Here is a 20239-nt window from a genome sequence, read left to right on the forward strand (position 1 = left end):
CAGAACTGTCCCTTCATGTTCCTCCAGTTAAATCCCTGACCTCCTCCCCTGCTCCGGTGTTCGAGCCCCAACACATTGACTTTATGTGTGACTTCTGGGGGGAGAGGTGATAGACAGAATTCACCAAAGACTGTGGTTGAGGTTCACACAGTGTTTGATTTGCACGATGTGGTTATGACGTGGTTTACACTATGGGGTTAGAAGCGGATGTTTCGCTGACACCCGGAAGTTCTCTGTGGTCGGAAAATGGTGTAAATAAACGAACATCGAGAGGTGCAGAAAATAATTCTCACGACTTCTTTATCCCATCGACTCCTACAACATGCCATACAAAACAAGTTTTATATCTGAGTGTGTTTTCAGATTAATAAAAGACAAACAAAAGATATCAAAAGAAAATCCCTGAGACATTTCTCACGAAGAAACTTAAAAAAAAATGCTTTACATTTTATTTTTAACCATTAGATTTGTGCATATCTCACAAATCAAGCTTAAGATCTGTATTTAGATCGAATCAGAAACCACACAAATTTCAATATAGAATAAGTAAACCCAACAAATATCATCCTATAATAAGGACAGTTTCTCGTGGATATGTATGTTTTAAATTCTGTGTTTTTAACTTTTTTTGGTTTAGTGTGTGTCTTCATTTCATGAGCTTTGTAGTAGCAAAAGCACAAACGAAAAACTAATTTGGACTCAGTTAAGTCTCGACTATTTACAATTCTATCTCTAAAGGGGTAGCCCATTCATGTCACATACATTTTTGGTATCAGATATTTTTACAGAATTTGTATGTCATATTGCAACCTTTTTTTTTTTTGCCTTTTCAGCAGGATTCTCAATAACTGTTTGTTTGTAGAAATCACTATCATCCGCATATTATGTAAATAACAATTTAGCATTAATTGTTCAAGCAATATCGACTCCAACTATAATTGAATAAACTTATTTTTACTCAACTCCGCTGTACCGAAAATAAAAGCTTCCGGCACCGCTTTAATTTTGGAAAGGCTGTACAGGAAAAAGGGCAAACTGCTGATAATAAAACCTTTTCAGGTTTGTGGGTCTGGCTTTCAAAATAATAGAAGTAAGTCACTTTATATTTTATTTTGATTTCCAGAATCCACTAATTCTTTAACAAAATAAATCACTTTATAATCACGATGGTTCAGTTCTGTGAAATATACGTTTTTAATCAGTCTTCTTTAGATTTGTGCAGAGGACGCTGTTATTGTGAAAGACTTGTACCGGATATGTCACTGTTGTCACTGTCGGGGCTGGAGAGTCAGCTGACCAGAAAACAGAGTCAGGTCGTGAAATGGATTTAAATGTCAGTGTAAGTCTTCACGAAAGGACAGAAACAACACACAGCTTCCCCCCGACACACAGGTACGTTGATATTTTACGTATTTAAGTCAAACAGCTCGGTTTCGTAAATTTGTGCCTCAAAGCGTAAGCTAGCTTAGCTTCTAATTTTGGAAAAGCAGTTTGAACATCACACTAAACAAATAAACCTCCACATGTGTCGCCTGAGGATCATGACATCGCAGACTGCGGCGGAATTAGCGCAGTTTTTAGCGTTAAAGGGTGTTAATGGAGTAAGTGAAAGCAGCTGTCTGCGGGGATAAGGATCATACTTCCCTGATCCAAACTGACCGGTGTGGTTTGAGTGTTTTCACGTCGTGTAGCTACATTTCCTTCCACTGATTATCTGGCTGAGCATCATGTGAATACTGGTTCCTCATTAGTGATGCACACGATGCCAGATCAGCGTTTTTGTTGTGTTAGTCAAACTTTCACCGCCTTGAATAGTGCAAACTAATGACATCTTATTGTGCAAGAAAGTCTTGAGCTTCTATTTCTATCCCGTCTCGTGTCTGCACCACCCCAGTCAGTAATTTTCAACATGTGAGGGTGTGGAAGAGACGCAGGATCAAACTGCTGTAATTGCAGAAAGTCAGTACATCAACTCAAACAACCTTAATAAAGGACATGCGGTTGCATTAACTTCCAAGAATAAACTGGTGAGTGAGAACGGACAGTCCTGTGTGAGAGCAGCGGGTTCACATCAACACGCTGCTGCCAAATACTAATGATGATTAGTGATAGCACATTGATGTCACATTCCTGCCACTGTTCAATCCTGTATCTTTCTGATCCCTTTGTAAACAACAGTGTGACATGTTCTGTGTAATGTGCTGAGCTTGTAACACATGTGTGAAAACATATTAAAAATACATGTTTGTTTCCCCAGAGGTTAATTATCACTCTTACATTGTAGCGTCACAGGATCTTAACATCTGGACTGATCTCTACCAGCTACAGTTTGGAAATATTTCCAGACTATGGCTTCAGATCAACAACAGTCTGGTCTGGACAAGCACAAGTAAAAGTAAGAATAATCCAAACCCTGTGTTTTGCAAAAGTAGTGCTCAGCGAAATAGCCAAAGATTATTACAAGATAAAAAAAAAAAAAGCTCTTTACTATTACTGATTTTGCTGACCTCATCGCCTGCTTCTGTGTTCGAGACCCAACACATTGACTTTGTGTAGAATTCACCAAAGACTGTGGTTGAGATTCACACCAAGTTTGATTTGCACAATGTGGTTATGATGTGTTTTGCACTATAACTCACTCCAGTAAGAAGCTGTGGGGTTACCATGGTAACAAGGGCTTAGAAGCGGATGTTTCGCTGACACCCTGAAGTTCTCTGTGGTCGGAAAATTGTGTAAATAAACGAACATCGAGAGGTGCAGAAAACAAAAATTCTCCAGACTTCTTTATCATTCTTTATCGATTATTACAACATATTATAAATATGTATCTTATAAAATATCATAAAAAACAAGTTATATACCTTTTCAGATTAATAAAAGACAAACAAAACAATATCAAAAGAAAATCCCTGAGACATTTCTCACTAAGATTTTTTTTTAACCAATTTTAACCATTAGATTTGTGCATATCTCACAAATCAAACCTAAGATCTGTATTTAGATCGAATCAAAAACCACACAAAGTTCAATATAGAAAAAGTAAACCCAACAAACATCATCCTATAATAAGGACAGTTTCTCGTGGACAGTCTGTTCTGGACAAGCACAAGTAAAAGTAAGAATAATCCAAACCCTGTGTTTGGCAAAAGTAGTGCTCAGCGAAATGGCCAAAGGTTATTACAAGATCAAAAATAAGAATTTGAGGCAATATCGAGAATTATCATGTCACATGCCCATCCTTTTCCCACTTTTGCTCCTGATTGAAGGTTGTGGTTTTAAACTCTTCTCTATGAGCAGAGAATGAAAAATGCTTGATAAACAGCAAAGTATTTTTTAAATCTGAGATCGATCAATTATGTGTTGTACATCCTCCCTGTCCATACACGATGCTTAAATGCTATATTGATATATATATTTGACCTTTGTTATATTGCTATTGATAACAATGTATTAACTTTGTTTACCACACAGTCATATGCAGTAGTATTACAATGTTGCAGTGATTTATTTTTTTAACTTCTTCTCTTTCGCAGGTCTCTGTTTAACACCTCCTGTCTTGTCTCCTGTTCTTTTCACTACCTCAACCTTCCCTGTTCTCTCTCATCTTTACTTTCTGAGGCTTCTGTATCCTTCTTTCCATCAAAATGGACGTCACAGAGCCGGTGCAGCCCAGTCTTAACTCCTCCTATGTTCCGACTGCTCTCGGCAGCCACAACATCTCTGAGGACGAGGAGAACGAGGATCAGAATGCCTCTGCGTCCCTCTTGCCCAAACATTCCTCAGTGCCTCTGGCTGTGCGCTACAGTCCAGAAGACTCTTATTGTCTTGTGTACATAATCTTCTTTCTGATGGGTATCGGCTCCCTGCTGCCCTGGAACTTCTTCATAACAGCCAAACACTACTGGCTCTACAAATTGAGTAACAACACTAATCCCAGCAACAGTGAGGATCAACGTTCACAACTCAGTGTGAGTGACAGGGACGCCAAACTCAACTCAAAGTATTTTTATTGTTCAAGTGTGTACACAGGAATCATGTGACAGATATGAGGACTGAGTGTCCTCTCACATTTGTCATCCATTCCAACAGAGTCACACTTTTAGAAATGCCAAAGGCTTGTCAATGAGGGATTAGTCAAAGTCAAAAAGGGTAAAAGAAAAATATCTTGCCTCTAAATGCTATTAGTCAGGATAGTAAACACAGAATAGGTAACTATTAATCTGCTTTGATACTATGTGAGTTCATGCAACAGCTATCAACTATCAAAGTGGACTTGTGTGTCATGGTTAGTACAACAATATCTGTCACAGAAAGAAAACAGCTACAGGAAGTAAGTGATGGATTTAAATGTCTTCACACCTCAGTTGATCTGTACAATGCAGCTACTATTAGCTGCCACTTCCTGATGGGATGCAGCCATACATTCTTGATGACACACAATAATTATAGTAATAGTAATAGTTGAGCATACAACAGCCAAATTTCTTTTCTGTAAAGAACAATAAAATTACTTTGAGCCCATTTTAGATTTTATATGAGTGAAACTACAAATATAAGAAATAAATGTTATATAAATGTGTTCTTCCCCTCCTCTCAGTTTCTCTTACTTGGTTTGATAAGATATTTAAATGTATGGGTGTGTGCTGTTGTGTTCAAAGAAACTCTTCTGTTCACAGGACTACTTTGAAAGTTATCTGGTCATTGCTTCCACGGTTCCTTCTGTGCTGTGTCTGATACTCAACTACTTCCTAGTTAACAGGTTGGCACACACACACACACACACACACACACACACACACACACACACACACACACACACACACACACACACACACACACACACACACACACACACACAGAGAGAGAGAGAGCTCCACGACAGATAGTATTAAGTACATTTTGCACAGTTTCACTGTTATTTTCCAGTGTTTAGTTGTTACAATGGTACATTTGTCCTTTTCTACATCCTTACAGCTTTATTAATCCTTCTGTGTTTCTTTACATTTGTCTGTTCTGGTTTGAGATAACATGAGGGTTTGATAAAGTGATGTTTCGTCAAATCTCTGCAGCAGAATACAATTACATTATTTGTGTAGATAATCAAATATATCACCTTTGTGTGGAGTCAGTATGGTTCATATTTATGTTGTACTCAGTTGTATAGTTTGTTACTTGTTCTCAAAGTGAAACAAAACATCTCATGTTAAATCAGAATTTCTGCCTAATCCCTGTACATCTGTGTGTTTCCTGTGCTGGTAGGTTGTCTCCCAGTGTCCGGATCCTGACATCTCTCTTTGTGATCCTGGGGGTGTTTGTGGTGACCACGGTGCTGGTGAAGGTGGACGTGTCAGACAGCAGGATGGAGTTCTTTGTCGGGACACTGATCAGCGTGGCTATTGTCAGTGGGGCCTCCAACCTCTTCTCTGGCAGCGTGTTTGGCATCAGTGGACATTTCCCCATGAGGATCTCTCAGGCTCTTATATCAGGTACTGTCCTCATTCAGGTCAGGAATGTCTCTTGTTGACACTGTTTTGGGTATTGTAGTATTTACACAGCACTATAGTAAAAATACTTTTTTGTGTTATCTTGATAACCACAGAATATGTGCTGTAGAGGCCTCAGAACACAAAACAAGTGCTAGTGCTGGTTCAGACCTGTGCTAACTTTTTAAGAAGCTGTTTAGAACAAGCTTAGAGTCACATCATTACGTCACTGATTTCCCAGTGGGTGATTGTTTGGGTGATTTATCATTTCATTGCTGATATAATGTTTCTACACATTATTAACACTGATCGGCACATAATGTTCAATACTTTCCTCAAATGGGTCAAATCTTTCTTCATAACTGCGCACATTCATTCATTTATTCAGTTTTTCTGGCCAAGAGCCAGTTCTTTGGCTGTTGAGACACAAAGAACTGATTCCAGACAAGCCACTAGCTCTGAACTGGCCCTGGGACGGCCTTTGTGGAAAAGGGAAATAAATGATCCAGTTTTTGGAGCATTGATTTAAACATTTGCATATTCATGCAACACTGATTTCATCATTAACCATCTCTATTACCTCAACCTTTAGGTTGAATGCAGTGTTTTCTTTAGTGGCAAATGATCAATTAATGGTTTTAATTTTATTCAAAGCAACACTATACAACTTTTACCTTAAAATCCCAGCCTCATAATGTGCTTGATGGTTCACTTATTTGGAATAGAGAGAAGGGTGCAGCTTTCATTCAATTCAAATGTCAGAGTGAGAGCCTCTTGAGTTTCTGCAGACCGGCTAGTAAAAAGTTAGCAGAAAGTTATAAGGATTCAATGTGAGAACACAGCAGTAGATCCTCTGAGTGAGCGAGTGGACGTGTTGTTTCTAACAACAGATGCAAAAACCTAAAGACAATCTTTTGTCTTTGATGAAAAAGCAGGTCAATTAAAACCAGCGTTCATTTCCAATATTCAGCAAGGAACCTTTGAAATAATCAAACAGAGTCAATCACCTTGTGTGGCTGTCGCTCAGTAAAACCTACATAGTGTTGCTTTAACGTAGACCGTTTGGTAGTTGAATGTTCTATCCTTAAATGACTGCACAATAAGCTGAGTCTTATTTTTTTCATAGGTCAGGCGATGGGCGGCACGCTGAGTGCAGTAGCAGCAGTAATGGACCTGGCGCTCACGAAGGATGTGACAGACAGCGCTCTGGCCTATTTCCTGACAGCTGACGTCTTCATTGTGCTCTGTATCATCACATATCTGCTGTTGCCAAAACTGGCATATTCAAGGTCAGAAGCAGACAAAGACATTGTGGGTCCTGTATGGATGAATATTTTCACATACCAAATCTGCCACGTGTCATTTTGCATACTACCACCAGATGGTGCCAGAGCTAGAAAAGTTCAAATCTGAAACACAGTGGGTTTAAATTGGTTCAAAATAACTAAATATTTAAGATTTACATGCATCAGTTATTTTGTATGCCAATTTAAAATTTTCAGCTACTGTGTAAAACTTCCTAATTTACTATTTAGGTCAGGAGCAATGCACATAATAGACACAATTCTATTTTCATTTTTCTGATGTATTTCACATGATGAAATTGAAGTAATTTGAAGTTTTACCTGTCCTTTGAATCAGAGTAATAATGACCTTATGATAACAGTACTGTAAGACGACATGATCAATACATCTTGTTTTTAAAATGATTCTTTACATTAAGAGCATTCAAAGCTGTGTTGCAGCCTAATTCTGTTAAAACTTCACAGATAAAATTCAGAAAGACATCCCACTCTTTTATGCCACTTCTTTCCCCTATAGACATTACATGCTGGCAGCAACATGCACCAGTGCAGGAGTGAGGACAGAAGATGGAGGTGACGGCTCAGTGAGCAGAGTCTCTACCCCACCACTGCGTCCCATCCTGAGGAAGACGTGGGTGCTGGGCTTCAGTGTCTTCTACGTCTTCTGCATCTCTATAATGGTGTTTCCTGCAGTATCCTCAGGGATCCAGTCTGTCAACAAGGACAGCGGCAGCCCCTGGACAACCACTTACTTTGTGCCTCTCACCAGTTTCCTCCTGTACAATGTAGCAGACTTCTGCGGCAGGCAGGCCACCGCCTGGCTGCAAGTCCCAGGCCCCACCAGCCGAATCCTGCCGGTGCTGGTGCTGTGTCGCACCATCATGGTCCCACTTATCATGTTTTGTAACTACCAGCCAAGGGACCAAATTCACACAGTGCTATTCACACATGATGCTTTTCCTGTGCTGTTTAATTGCATGTTAGGCCTCTCCAATGGCTACTTAGGAACTCTACCCATGATCTATGGACCTAAGGTGGTCCCTCGGGAGCTGGCAGAGGCCACAGGAGTGGTCATGTCCTTCTTCCTCACTCTGGGACTGGCTGTTGGATCTGCATTCTCTGTGCTCATCGTGCACTGCATCTGATCATGCTGTGAGGCAATGACCCTGTCACGTACAGTGGATTAACATAGCAGGACAGATGAGGTAGTTTGCCCACTGCTTATGAAAAACCAGGACCTCAAAGCAAAGCACATCAGTACAGCCGGTGTGTTATGAGGGAAAAACTTCTGATAAGCTTCTCATTGCCCCTCTTGTCTAGAAAGCCTTTTTCTAGACAAGAGGTTTAAACTGATGTAGCTCATAATGAGCTATAGGGGCCGAGCCTACATCTCTCTATGTTTGAAATGAGGAAATGGCTCCTAGAGTTGCAATCTATGCAGTCCATAAGGGACAATTCATTAAACAAACATTTCCTTTTATATGACATTTCGTATCGGTTGTACAGATATTTCAAGGAGAAAATTTGGGATAGATGTTTTGCAGGGGGTGTTAAATGTTATAGTTCAAAATAAATTAACAAACTTGCCAGTGGTAAAGAAACACCACCTCTTACTGAGGGACACAGGTGGAAAATGTGGCAAGTGTGCTCACTAAACAGGATGTGGATTTGTCTGTAACTTTTGTAACTGAACTTGATCACACATTATAAACTGAACATTTCCAGTAACTTGTGGATTTACTTGATCATGCATTATAAACAGAACATTTCCATTAAGTTGTGGATTTCAGTTATTTTTAAATGATCACGTTAGCTTCAAGTGACAAGTAAAGCATTTTGTGTAGCTTGGGCTAAAAGTAGCACTTCAACTGCTCAAACTGGTGTTTTTAAATCACAAACTCACAGATGACACATGGTCATTCTCCTGTAGTTAAATGGAGGAAATCAAATGACTTCCTGGGGAAGTTAACCCAGACACCAAGTCAGCTGTATTTGCAGTTTATGGAGCCCCTCAAATATCAAAAGTTAAGTGGGGTTGTTTAGTGTTGTATTGACTATGGAGTTGTTCTTTACATGACTTGATGGTTTGTGGAAATGGCCATTGTATAATAAGGAACCAGATTGATTCATTTTAAAAATACATGACTAAATTCAGTTTACAGTAAAGTAAAATAGACTGAAGTTTATTGGGATCATTTTAATTGTTAAAATGTACAGATCAATTGACAGTGTGCTCAGGGTTTAAAGCAGACAAATCAAATTTCAGATGTTTTGTACGTTAGAGATGCAGTGATTTACAAACAGTAGGAAGAGTGCAAACAATGGGAGGCACAATCTCAGACTTATCACCTCCACCTCAGCTCCTTTAAACAAAATCTAACCTATTTTGTCTACGAAATAGAAATTAGTTTCAAAGATCAGACATCCTACTTAAAGTAATGCCAGTCATTAACACACTGAGCCATCTCTCCTATTTGCAGTGAGTGGTTTCACCAGGGCAAAGAATCAGAATGGGGGTCGGAAGACGAGCAGGACGGCAGCCATCTGATGCGTCGTCAACATTATACAACACTTGAAAAAACTACAAAAACAAACAAGCAATGTAGGGAAATATAACAACTTAAATGTGCTCAGTGAGGCAATGACAGGCTTGAGCTGCAGGCCATTATACACAAATCACTCCTTCCCTGTCCCCCACCCCGAAAAAAAAAAAAAAAAAGGTCCAGTCCCTTTCCTCCATGACATCATTGAAAATATCAAAGTTAAGTTGAAACAGAAGTCATTTAAGTCTGTTAAAAAAGTAATGGGACAAAAATTAAAACTGGGAAGCAGCACTACCATATTGTTTCTTTTCAATTCCCTACAGATGAGTCTGTGCTTCTTCCTCTATACCCACACATGACGTTTGCAGTGAGCCACAGCCTGAAAGACAGAAAGAAGCGGTTGGGATGTGCTCATTAAAAGAAAACATGTATCTTTATAGTTTACATGAATGGATATGAAATTATGATTGTTCATATCCTCAAAACAGGCTTCAAGAGCACCCCACCGGAGACATATTTTGGTGTCCGAAAAGAACTTAAATTACTCACATTGCACCGAGATGCTGTCTCCATGTTTTTGCACCAGAATGCAGGTCCCCAGCTGCACTGCTCTGTTCCCAGCAGCCTGTGCACAGCTTCAGGACAGGCTCCTAGTTTCTGTTAGACACACACAAGTCAAATATTAAACCAGGCTGCAGGGACGCAGTGTAAGCTGAATATCAAATTTACTGTCTATTCCCAATAATACATGGGGGGGGGGAAGACACTATAATAGTAAGGACAACCTTAAATTCCCCTTCACAATGAAGATTATGCAACACTTTTTTCATGAATAAATATATATATATTTACCATGCAAACAAACTCTGGGTCAAGCATCTGGAGCAGCAGCTGGACAAGCATTGGCTCATACTGTACAATCATCTGGTCACACTGTAGACAGACCCAACAACACAGGGGTTAATATAAGTCTGTCACCTGAGGATGGGTAAAAGTTACACAATCTAAGAAGGTGCAACTTCTCACCTCAGTCTGGAAAGAGTCAGGCAGGAAGCTGCACACTTTCCTCACTGCCTCCTTTATCTGTTCCTCTGTAGCGTTCTTCTCCAGAATCTTATCGATGTAGGTAATGGCCGTCTCGCACACCTTGCAGTAGCCTCCTGCCTTGAAGCGAATCTGGTCAAGTGCAGCTGGAAACAATTCAAACAGAAATCAGTGTTGTGTTACATATGTGGGGAAAAACTTTGGGTTTAAAAGAGGTAAATGAAAAGTGATGATACAATAAGATCTCGATAAGATCTCTGTGCTGCCAGCAAAGCCATTGTTGCATTCAGCTTTTACTTAACGGGTTCAGTGCGTAGAATTTGGTGAAATCTAGTGGTGAAGTTGCATGTTGCATCTAAATACCCCTCCCCTCACACTCTCCTTCCAAACATGAGAGAACCTGTGGTTTTTGTCATAAAAATTCAAATGATGCTTAGCTTGTCCAGTCCGGGCTATTATAAAAAACATGGCAGCCTCCGTAGAGAGGACCCGCTCCCGATTTAAGTAAAAGGACCCATTCAAGCGCACATAAAACAATTTGTACAATTTTGATGAATACAAATGAGTGAAAACAACACTACGATTATTTTATATTTAATTTCTGCCTTTAAAGAGTGAAGACTTACGGACATATGCACGGCTGGCATCATTGCAGAGAGCCAGCACTGTGCAGACAGTCTTGGGGTCAGCCTGCTGCACCAGCAGCTCAATGATGGCCTGGCCGTAGGTCTCGATCAGGTCCTTACACTGGGCAGTCAGAGTGGAGGGCAGTATTGTGCACACCTTCTCCACAGCCTGAAGCACCTCCTCCTGAGACAAACACAGATGGGTCAGCTCAATAGCAGTGTCTGAACACCATTAGTCCCTTTACAGCAGTTTCTGTAATTATGGTAATGGTTGCATTGTGTTGCATGTGTCGCACCTCTGTTTTCTGATCCTGCAACATTTCCTCCAGCTGCTTCATCACAAACTCACAGATGGCACATGTTGGGGATTCCTTGACACGCACCATTGGCTAGAACAAACAGAGGCAATGTCTCATGTGAGCGTGAAATACAGAGGTGAATTTTTTCTTCTATCAATAACTGCTGATATGTCAGTTCGCCATAACTTACAGACTTAGCAGACTCCATCTTTGTGGCGGGGACCATCTTGAGAGCAGGAACTGTCTTGGCCGTGGACACAGTCTTGGCTGCCTGAAGCTTCAGCATGGGAAAAGACTTCTTCAGAGCAGCAGTACAGAAGCCAGCGTGGACGCAGATATCCTTGGGTTGCTGAGGACAGAACCAGAAACATTAGGATACACGGCAAAAGGTCTGTAGGCTAAATAGGCCACAGTGCATGCTATCACCATAAACCATGTTTTTTTTAGTCTGCATATCACACCACATAATTACCACCCATGCAAACATCTATCTCAACCCCCCTCCAAAAAAAACACATCTCAATCAGTTTTCTTATAACTGTAACACACACACCTGAAGTGTATGTTTCATTCTGCAGCTCAGAACTTAGTATTTAAGAAAGATTAGACATTTAAAACATGCTGTTTGTTATAGGCCCTTCATTGCATCACTCATTTAACCTATTCATCTTTTAAGACAAAAGATCCAAGCATACTTTAACAATGACTGCATTGTGAGGGGATGTTAATGAGACCCTTTGCTGCAGTGTGATCCAACAAGCACTCATTAGCCAAATAAACAGTGTTCAGGTAAGGTCTAGTGATATCAGTCATAATTAGAGCATTGTTGCACATGCGCCTGTACTGTTTGAGGTGAGTAGCTCTAGTGGAGTGGACAGCACAAAAAGCCAGAGCTAGTTGTTAAGAGGCTATAGGCTGAACACAAAGGAGACCTACCTGTTCCTGGGGAGCAGCACACAACACCCAGAGCGGGATGGAAAAAAGAGCAAGACAACATGAATGGAGGGAGGACAGAAAAGAAGAAACACACATGAAAAAAGATAAGAAATTAAATATGAAGAGAAAGTAAGGAATCCAAAGAAATGAATAGATTCAGTGAGCAAGCCAAGGGGTGGTATGGGCTTAGGACCACCAACAATTACAACTTATCAATCATTAGCTATGATGAACAGTTTAATTAGGTAATTATTCAATATTAGAATACACTGGCCATTCAGGTTAAAAGGGGACAAAAAAAATGTGTCTTTTACATCCTGAATTAGAAAAGTTAGAAGACTCACCATGGACATGAGCTGCTCAACAACAAGGGGGCCATAATTGGAGACATACTGCTTGCACTGCAATGAGAAAAACTGTTAATATACAGCATTTTGGGGACAGAAAATTGTTTTTAAAATCAAAAATGCTGAACTTGTTTGAGTCTTACCATGTCAGAGATGCCTGGCCCCAGCAGGTCACATTGGTTCTCAATATTCTCAATGAGAGTGTCTGTAAAAGAGGAGTTGGCCTTGGCCTCGGCTTGAGCATCAGTCAGGAACTTGATGCAGTCTTGGCACACCTGATCGTTTTTCTAAGAGAAACGCAAGATTCAGAGCAAAATGAATACAAAGAACATAATGTCTGTGTGGATGCAGAGGAAAGTTATTTCATTACCTCTTTTGTATCCTCTTTGACCACCTCCTGCTTGGGACTCTCCTGAGGATAGAGGAGCCCGGGCACATTGAGGAGGAAAGGAACCACTGGCTGGGCAAGGTCGATCTGAGGGATTTCATTGGACACAAGCTGCTGCTGGGCCTCAACCTTCGCCAGAGCTGCCTGCTGAGACTGACACAGCCCGATGAGAGCACACACGACGTTGGGATCCTCCTAAAGACAGAAAACATCATGTTTATTCAACAATTGGAACATTTTAATTGTCACTTTATAGGGAAGTGCTATCTGGAACAAATTGTCCCTTTTTGCTCCCATCATGGTTAGAGCAGGTGAAAGTTGAGACAAAGAAGCCTACACTAAATGGTCTCCCAGTCATGGGGTTTATACAATGACTCATCTGTTCCCCTTTAGACTTGGGATTCACTTCCCCATCAATAGCCCTCATTTAGCTCGCTGCACTTTTCCCTTTTTCATTGGGCAGATGGACCATTTAAGAGTCTTAGATGAGGCTGAACAATAAACTGACAAACAACCTTAATAAGACCTTGGGTTAAACATGGCTGTAGCTCATTTGTATGTGCTGAATATTGTTCTAAATTCAAACCTTGAATAAACAGTGATGGCAAAATTAAAAGGCTAATTTGTTGTGGCCTTAAACTAATTTATTATTTCAGCTAATTATTAGATTCAAGGATGCTCCAACAGTGACCATATTTAAAAAAAGAAAACAAAAACCACGCTATGGCTTGTTAATAGCTTGACAGTATTCACCAGTTCTCCAGTAAGAATTCCAATGATGATGGGATAATAGTCATCCAACATCTCCTTGCACTCAGCGGCCATTTTTTGATCAGGGATGAGCTGGCAGGCCTTCTCTAGGTACTCAAGGACCTCAGTCTGCAATCACAGATACAAACAGACATCAGTATTTCAAATTAGTTTTTAAATCTAGGTATAGTCAAGTAAAATCCCCCCCTCATCACACTGATTTTTGGTCTTTATCTTACCTCAGTGCCATTGTCCTTCAGTACCTGCTCCACCACTATCAACACCTCTTTACACAAGTCACATGGCACCGTTTTCTGAAAACACAATGAATGTGTAAAATAAATATGTATTTATCTCATATTTGTAAGTGTACAGAACACAAATATAAAGATATAAAGAGCATGTGTGTTATGATAGTGACACATTTCAATATAGAATAAAATAAAAAATATTACAGTTTCTAGAATAAACATATAGATGGTGCTTGTCACGATCTTATAAAAGAAATAATAAAAACTTTAAAAATCTGTCTCACCAACTGAGGCTTGTTCCACACGTTCTGCTGGCAGTGAGTCACAGCTCCACACAAAGACGCCGTCTTTATATTCTGACACCAGTAGGGGGGGCCACGGGCACACTGCTCAGTGCCCAGCAGAGGTGTTGCTGCAACTGCAACATGGAAAAAAATATATGATTTCACACTCTTACTACAGAGTTGAGAAAGCAGGTCACATGGTGAAACCATATTAAAGGAATATATATACAAATATTATACTAATACTAGATATTATTAATATAGTTTTTATTTAATGAATATATATTAATCTAGTTTTACCAAATGAACTCAGGGCTATGTCCGATTCAAGTTTTGTTTATTTAATATTTGAATTTTGCACTGAGGAGCCCAAATGTACAGACACTGACATAGCTGGAGATAAATGTTGTCTTTCTCATGCATGTCTTCCCAATTGGGAATTCTTCATTTTGACATTTCAATCAACAAACAAACTTGTCAGCCAACTATGAAATTATTAAAGACAGATTCAATCCTCTGCCATGGCAGTTTGTTCCAACCTCCCGAACCCAATCAAATACAGTTGTTGTTGTACTTGCTCTAAGAGGACTGAACTCCCTCAAGCATTGTGGGTAAATGGACTGCTTAACTGTTTTATAACTGTTATCAAGGAAAAACACTAAATCCTATGAGTTCAAACTGCTGAATAAAGTATCATTAGCATATGATTTCTAGTCTGGCATCATTTCCCACCAGCCAGCAACAGCCAGATGTAACCAGTCCGCATAAAGCAGAACTATTGTTAACAGTTGCATTTGCAGTTCCACAAATGAAAAAGTGGTTCATCACAAAATACATTTTACTGAAGTGAAATGGTGAAGTGAAACCAACCACTCTTATCAGTGGTTACGCTTTAGTAATTATGGTGGCCCAGCAAAGCACAAACCTTTGGTCCCTGAGCCCTGGGAGCCCCCCCCCCCTCTCTCAGCACTCATACCAGTGCAGCCACAGTTCAGGCAGGGCACTCCCACCCTCCGACTGGAGTCACATGAGCAGTCAAACAAAATAACAAGCTGTTCCGCAAGAGACAGACTGTACCGATGAGGAGGACATTTCTGGATACTACCACTTCAGCTCTGTAGTCAACCATTTACAGTCAACAGGGAAGTACAGAGCAGGGGAAAAACTGCATTATGTTTCTGTTGTCACCTGTTTGATAAATAATTCAACTTTTATGACAGGAAAAAAAGGCATAAATTGGCATATTTTTATGTAACTTTCTTTGACCCTGAAACAGATTATACATTTAAGTGAATCAGTTTAATCTGACACGATGAAGAGCAAAAAGCTGTGCAGGTATGACTCAGTTTGCATTGTTCAAAAACAACATGTGACCCCGAAACTAGTTCAGTGCAAAAGGCCTCACACATCACTTTACCCCAACGACTTAAGATAAGTAGAGAACATGCACAACCCTCCCCGATCAATATGTTTTAGTCCTGAAGCTTAACACAGGGAATCTTTAGTAATGTCTGCAGCAAACAGGAGCAAAGATCGTGGAAGTGCAAAGAATCCATCCACATGAATTCTTTTTAAACCAAAGTTCAAGATAAGGGCTAAATACACAAAGTCCTAATATGACTTGAAGGAACCAATATCACACAGCTTCAGCTCTAATTAAAAGCAAACAAATGAACTAATCCTTAAAATCACAAAGCCAAGCCAGCAAAATGTCAGGTGTTCATTTCTCTGTGACACACATTTGGCTGAACAAAAAAAGATGAGAGGGTGAGTGACTAACCGAACCGATTATGGTCAAGAGAAAGGGAACAAAACTGAAAATACACCTTACAAGTTACTGCTATTTAAGTGAAAAGCTAAACTCAAGGTTGATGTCTGGAGGGATTTACTTAACTTCTTGGAAACCAAACCAAGGGTGAAGGGTCAACAGAAGATCCCATTCAGTACAAAGCAGGTAGCACCTACCAGCCCTCAGTGAGTTTCTTAAAAAGAGTAAAGTTATTTTAAAACGACGTCAATGTCATCCAAAACAAGTGTGAGTTAGCTAACTGCTGTGTTAGTTGGCTTTGTGTACATGTTCCTTCATGTCCTCACCCAACGCTAGCGTTCAAGCGGCGTTTAGCTGACCAACTGCTGCTGGCTGGCAGGCTAACGCTTCAATAACAACATTGGCCGAGACTGTGCAAACAAAAGCGCGTTTGACCCTCAGAGACAAAATAGCAATTGAGAGAATATAAAGATTCACTGAACATCGACGAACAAATTCAGCTCCGTTCTGTATCAAATCGTTTTAAAGAGGACAGACGCCCGACTCGTGCGAATAACAACATGTCCAGAACAAGCCCGTGTTAGCAGTTAGCGTTAGCCGCTCCGCTTCAGACGCTTCCGCGTTGATGAAACGCACTTGAGTTACACAACTTGTCCGCCTTTACTGTGAGCTAACAGCGTGCACACACCGCTCACAACAACACCGTGCACCCAGCCACGGCTCTGGCGTTACCTGTGGCCACGAACAGCAGCGTTAGAGGCAGCATGACTGCGCTGTTTCTCGGGTGTTTCGGTCGCTCCGCGGGTTGAAGATGACTCGGGGAGATGTGATCACTGCAATGCAGGCGGCGGAGAGGCGTGATGCCTTTATGGCGTCTCACAGTCAGCTGACTGCTCGACCATGTGACCGAGTGATCTCATCAGTCGCCATCAGACGCCGATACTCTTTCAAAACTTCGAATGCCGTTATACAAACTTCATCTAACAGGTTGCATTCATGAGGTTTGACTTAGATGTCGAATGGATTCGTATATTCTAACAGCTTTGTGTTTCTACACTGAACACTGGGATTTTTACTTTGCAAAACAATGGTGGCTGCACATCTGACTGTTCGTTATATCAGCTTTTCGCAGCATCTGAATAAATGAATAAATGATCAAGATTAATTGCTAATTTCAACAGATTTGACAAAATAAATATATGAAATACCAATGATATGGGCATTATTGTTTGTTTGGATCAAAGTATACACAGATATAAAGATGTATATACGGTCTCTGCATGATATGTGGCCAAGCACAGGTAAACAACACTAATGCCATTCCAGCCAAGAAGGCCCCTGTATAGCATCGTTAACCCTGACCTCTTATAATCTAACAGGGCTTTTTACTGTGATCAGGTGAGGGCAACTGACCCACATTTGGCAGCATCATGGCCTTGTCTTACAGAACCTTGTCAGATGACAGTGAACAAGGTTTTATGGGATCAGGCAGGTGAACTTTCCATCTAAAGGTTGTCAAGCAGCACACCTTCAAACCCACTACTGGTGATTTCATAATGTGACAACTCAATTTTAGTGGTAAATCACATGTTTTTTCATACATGAATAATCCAGGATTCAACGAAATTGTTGAAAAACACCCTCTTGTGCAATGTAAAAGAAGGTTAAAAAAATAAAAAATCCTGCATCCGCTCCCTGATCCAGATCACCACCTAATTTCACAGGTTCTTCCTTGGGTCATGCCCCACACTTCCTCAAAATGTAATGGAAATGACTGAAAATGAAACCTATCACATTACTGAACATCACATGAAGCACAATGTCTAAAAGGAAGTCATGAAAAACTCAAAAGCATAAGTGAAAAAAGAGTAATTTATTATAACATTCTAATGCAGATATTCAACTAAGAAAAGGTCAAAGATGGAAGCATCACACTGTGTGTCTTCTGGAGACGAGCAGTGAATACCTGAAAAACAAAGGGAATAACGTTACATGGGGTTAAGATACAGCAGTCAGCACAGCATGGGCTCCATAAACAGAAGATTGAGGAAACAGACTGCATGAAGGTTGTCAGTGACAACCTGTGTTGGTTAAAGAACTGTGACAATAATGTGCACTGATCATGACATTAAAAACTGAAAAATAAACTTGTCACTGCTCTCTGGTGGACAAACTCTACAACGTGTCAATTTCTTGTCAACCAAATGAAACCAAAATCAAAATCCCTGACGAATGCCAACATATCACTCTGGCTCCACCGCATTTGAAACAAAAACATTCATATTATCACTGACCAAATGTGTATTTCCAACACTGGTGGTGCGGTAAGTCTGTATTATGTAAGCTCTCCTATTTTTGGACAATTATTCATCTGTGTTAATGACAAAGAGGCCAGCACCTTTAAATCATACAGTTATATACGTTAATGAGCTCTAGGGGCTACTTATATAAGTAATACAGTACGTATTATATAAGCACTCCACTTTTTGCTTCCTATAGGTTCCTCTGAACAGTGACCTGATTTACAGGTTTCAGGTTCAAGCTGACTTTAACATACAAGAAGACAGAGCACCACAGCTAACAGCAGGGCATCAATATCATAATATCAATATAGATCCATACTTTTGAAAGGGTCTTATTACAACTTTGCAAATCTTAACATTAAATAGTAATTGATTCATCATTTTACAACATGGGAATCAGTTTTATAGTTTTGGGACATCACCTCGGGTTACAGTATTTAAACCAACAGATTAATTGATCGTACTACACGATTCGGCTTAGACAAAATCTACAATCTGTTGGTTAATAATAAACACAGTTAATACAGCTGTTCATTTACACCCTCTTTTTTTTTTTAGGCACAACTTTGCTGCCTAATATCTTCCATAATGGACCCATAAAGCTGCCAAGAACAAAATATAATATGATAGTGTATCAAAATAATGCATGTAGGGTTCTAGCTCCTTGTAATGAATTTATTTCCATTAGGTTTATCAACTAAAACTAAATTCAACAAACAAAAATCGGAAATGTCACAGCAACACAAATGCAATGACATTTGTCGATCGTATTGGTTTCATATGTTTGACAAAAACAATCCTGAGGTTTGGGAGAATTGTGCACACATGAGAGCATGACTCCTGCTCATACACCAGCTGAGGGTTTCATTCATCAGAAGCATGGTGCTGCTGCACTTTATCCACACCTGTAATTCCTTCCTGACACTCAGTCACTGTTGGGGGCCGCAGCAGCTGCTCCCTGGAGCCTGGTCGTCCTTCTTCAGCACGGTGGGCCTCACCACGTCCACATCCCGCTGCAGGTGATTCAAGACGCCAGGGAGGATGTCGGGGGCCGCGTAGAAGTCGAGCAGAAAGTACGAGCCCCGGGTGTGCCTCTCGTTGTGCTTGGTGATCTTGTAGGGCAGCAGTCTCTCTCCCAGGTTCTCCAGTCCCCTCACCACTGCGCCCCTCTCCATCAGACTCTCCACAGTCCGCCGCAGAGCTGCCGCCGTCTCCGGCCGCTGCATCGCCTTCAGGATCAGGGCCAGCTCGTAGCGAGGCATGGCTCCAGAGAAGTGGTCCCTCAAATCACACGCGTTTAACTCCGCCGGCTCTGGATCTCTGTCATCACCTGGTTATTCCTCTGCGAAGACGACCATGTTGAAACATGAGGGACAAGGAAGGTCTTCCGTGATGACGTATAAAGCATGCGCCGCAAGACAGGACTCCACTCCTCTATCTAGGGAAGAACACGTCCTGATGTCTCAGCTTTCTGTTCCATCTAAAGCTAAAGACGTGCACTTTATAACAATCCATTATATTTACCCCTGTAACGAATGTTTGAGACTCGTGTTCAGTGTTGATCCTCTTTACTGTGCATTTAGTAAAACAAATAGAAACATTACAGAACATGTAATGTTTTCTTAATGTCTCCACCGTTTTGATTTTCACAATTGGGTATAAAATAACAACTTGTGTTTTTTTATGGTGAATTATTGTTGGTCTCATAATGGATGACAGACATGTATATAGTAATCATTTGATAACACTCGACAAGTTTTTTTGTGCACAAATGTAATTTATGAAAGAGCCACCCCAAGATAAAGTATATTTTAAAATAATATTTACTTTATTTTTTTAAATTTTATTTTACTTTTGAGTTGCCCCACTTATTTTATGTTTTTGTACATTCATTTATTTAGTGTTTTATGATT

At 40.3% G+C, this 20239-nt stretch overlaps 3 protein-coding genes across 5 annotated transcripts; 1 reads left to right on the forward strand and 2 right to left on the reverse strand.

Moving 5' to 3' along the window:
* The first annotated feature begins 1207 nt into the window (after positions 1–1207).
* slc29a3 (solute carrier family 29 member 3) lies at positions 1208–8563 on the forward strand. 2 transcript variants are annotated; one of them, XM_069538283.1, is made up of 7 exons: positions 1208–1392; positions 2285–2395; positions 3534–3968; positions 4677–4759; positions 5260–5486; positions 6610–6772; positions 7305–8563. In XM_069538283.1, exons 3-7 carry the CDS (start codon positions 3645–3647, stop codon positions 7930–7932), a joined length of 1425 nt encoding a protein of 474 aa, XP_069394384.1. In that variant the 5' UTR covers positions 1208–1392; positions 2285–2395; positions 3534–3644; the 3' UTR covers positions 7933–8563. The 2 variants fall into 2 exon arrangements, with proteins under 2 accessions (XP_069394384.1, XP_069394385.1); XM_069538284.1 differs by lacking the exons at positions 1208–1392; positions 2285–2395 and adding an exon at positions 2428–3115.
* Positions 8564–8969: 406 nt separating this feature from the next.
* psap (prosaposin) lies at positions 8970–16953 on the reverse strand. Of its 2 annotated transcripts, none has more exons than XM_020093837.2 (14): positions 16756–16953; positions 14256–14389; positions 13960–14034; positions 13724–13849; positions 12953–13165; positions 12726–12869; positions 12580–12636; positions 11490–11648; positions 11297–11389; positions 11001–11184; positions 10357–10520; positions 10183–10263; positions 9880–9987; positions 8970–9709 (listed from the first exon to the last, which is right to left on the reverse strand). In XM_020093837.2, exons 1-14 carry the CDS (start codon positions 16787–16789, stop codon positions 9674–9676), a joined length of 1608 nt encoding a protein of 535 aa, XP_019949396.2. In that variant the 5' UTR covers positions 16790–16953; the 3' UTR covers positions 8970–9673. The 2 variants fall into 2 exon arrangements, with proteins under 2 accessions (XP_019949396.2, XP_069394383.1); XM_069538282.1 differs by having other exon boundaries at positions 14256–16237; positions 16350–16809.
* Positions 16954–17879: 926 nt separating this feature from the next.
* Positions 17880–20186, reverse strand: mrps6 (mitochondrial ribosomal protein S6). The gene is made up of 2 exons (XM_020087901.2): positions 19232–20186; positions 17880–17989 (listed from the first exon to the last, which is right to left on the reverse strand). The coding sequence occupies exon 1, from the start codon at positions 19586–19588 to the stop codon at positions 19256–19258; it is 333 nt and encodes a 110-aa protein (XP_019943460.2). The 5' UTR covers positions 19589–20186; the 3' UTR covers positions 17880–17989; positions 19232–19255.
* Between the last annotated feature and the right edge of the window lie 53 nt (positions 20187–20239).

The sequence above is a fragment of the Paralichthys olivaceus genome, chromosome 14 (genome assembly GCF_024713975.1).
Source record: "Paralichthys olivaceus isolate ysfri-2021 chromosome 14, ASM2471397v2, whole genome shotgun sequence".
In the NCBI taxonomy this organism is placed as follows: domain Eukaryota; kingdom Metazoa; phylum Chordata; class Actinopteri; order Pleuronectiformes; family Paralichthyidae; genus Paralichthys; species Paralichthys olivaceus.

What these genes read in the sequence shown, in the direction of transcription:
- slc29a3 (XM_069538283.1), top strand. Translation starts at nt 3,645, where the DNA reads ATGGACGTCACAGAGCCGGTGCAGCCCAGTCTTAACTCCTCCTATGTT. An exon ending in CTCTCAGGCTCTTATATCAG is followed by an intron (nt 5,487 to 6,609) that starts GTACTGTCCTCA and finishes TTTTTTTCATAG; the next exon opens with GTCAGGCGATGGGCGGCACG. An exon ending in CCAAAACTGGCATATTCAAG is followed by an intron (nt 6,773 to 7,304) that starts GTCAGAAGCAGA and finishes TTTCCCCTATAG; the next exon opens with ACATTACATGCTGGCAGCAA.
- mrps6 (XM_020087901.2), bottom strand. Translation starts at nt 19,588, where the DNA reads ATGCCTCGCTACGAGCTGGCCCTGATCCTGAAGGCGATGCAGCGGCCG.
- psap (XM_069538282.1), bottom strand. Translation starts at nt 14,465, where the DNA reads ATGGTTTCACCATGTGACCTGCTTTCTCAACTCTGTAGTAAGAGTGTG. An exon ending in TGCAGGATCAGAAAACAGAG is followed by an intron (nt 11,185 to 11,296) that starts GTGCGACACATG and finishes TGTTTGTCTCAG; the next exon opens with GAGGAGGTGCTTCAGGCTGT. An exon ending in ACCCAGAGTTTGTTTGCATG is followed by an intron (nt 9,988 to 10,182) that starts GTAAATATATAT and finishes TGTGTCTAACAG; the next exon opens with AAACTAGGAGCCTGTCCTGA.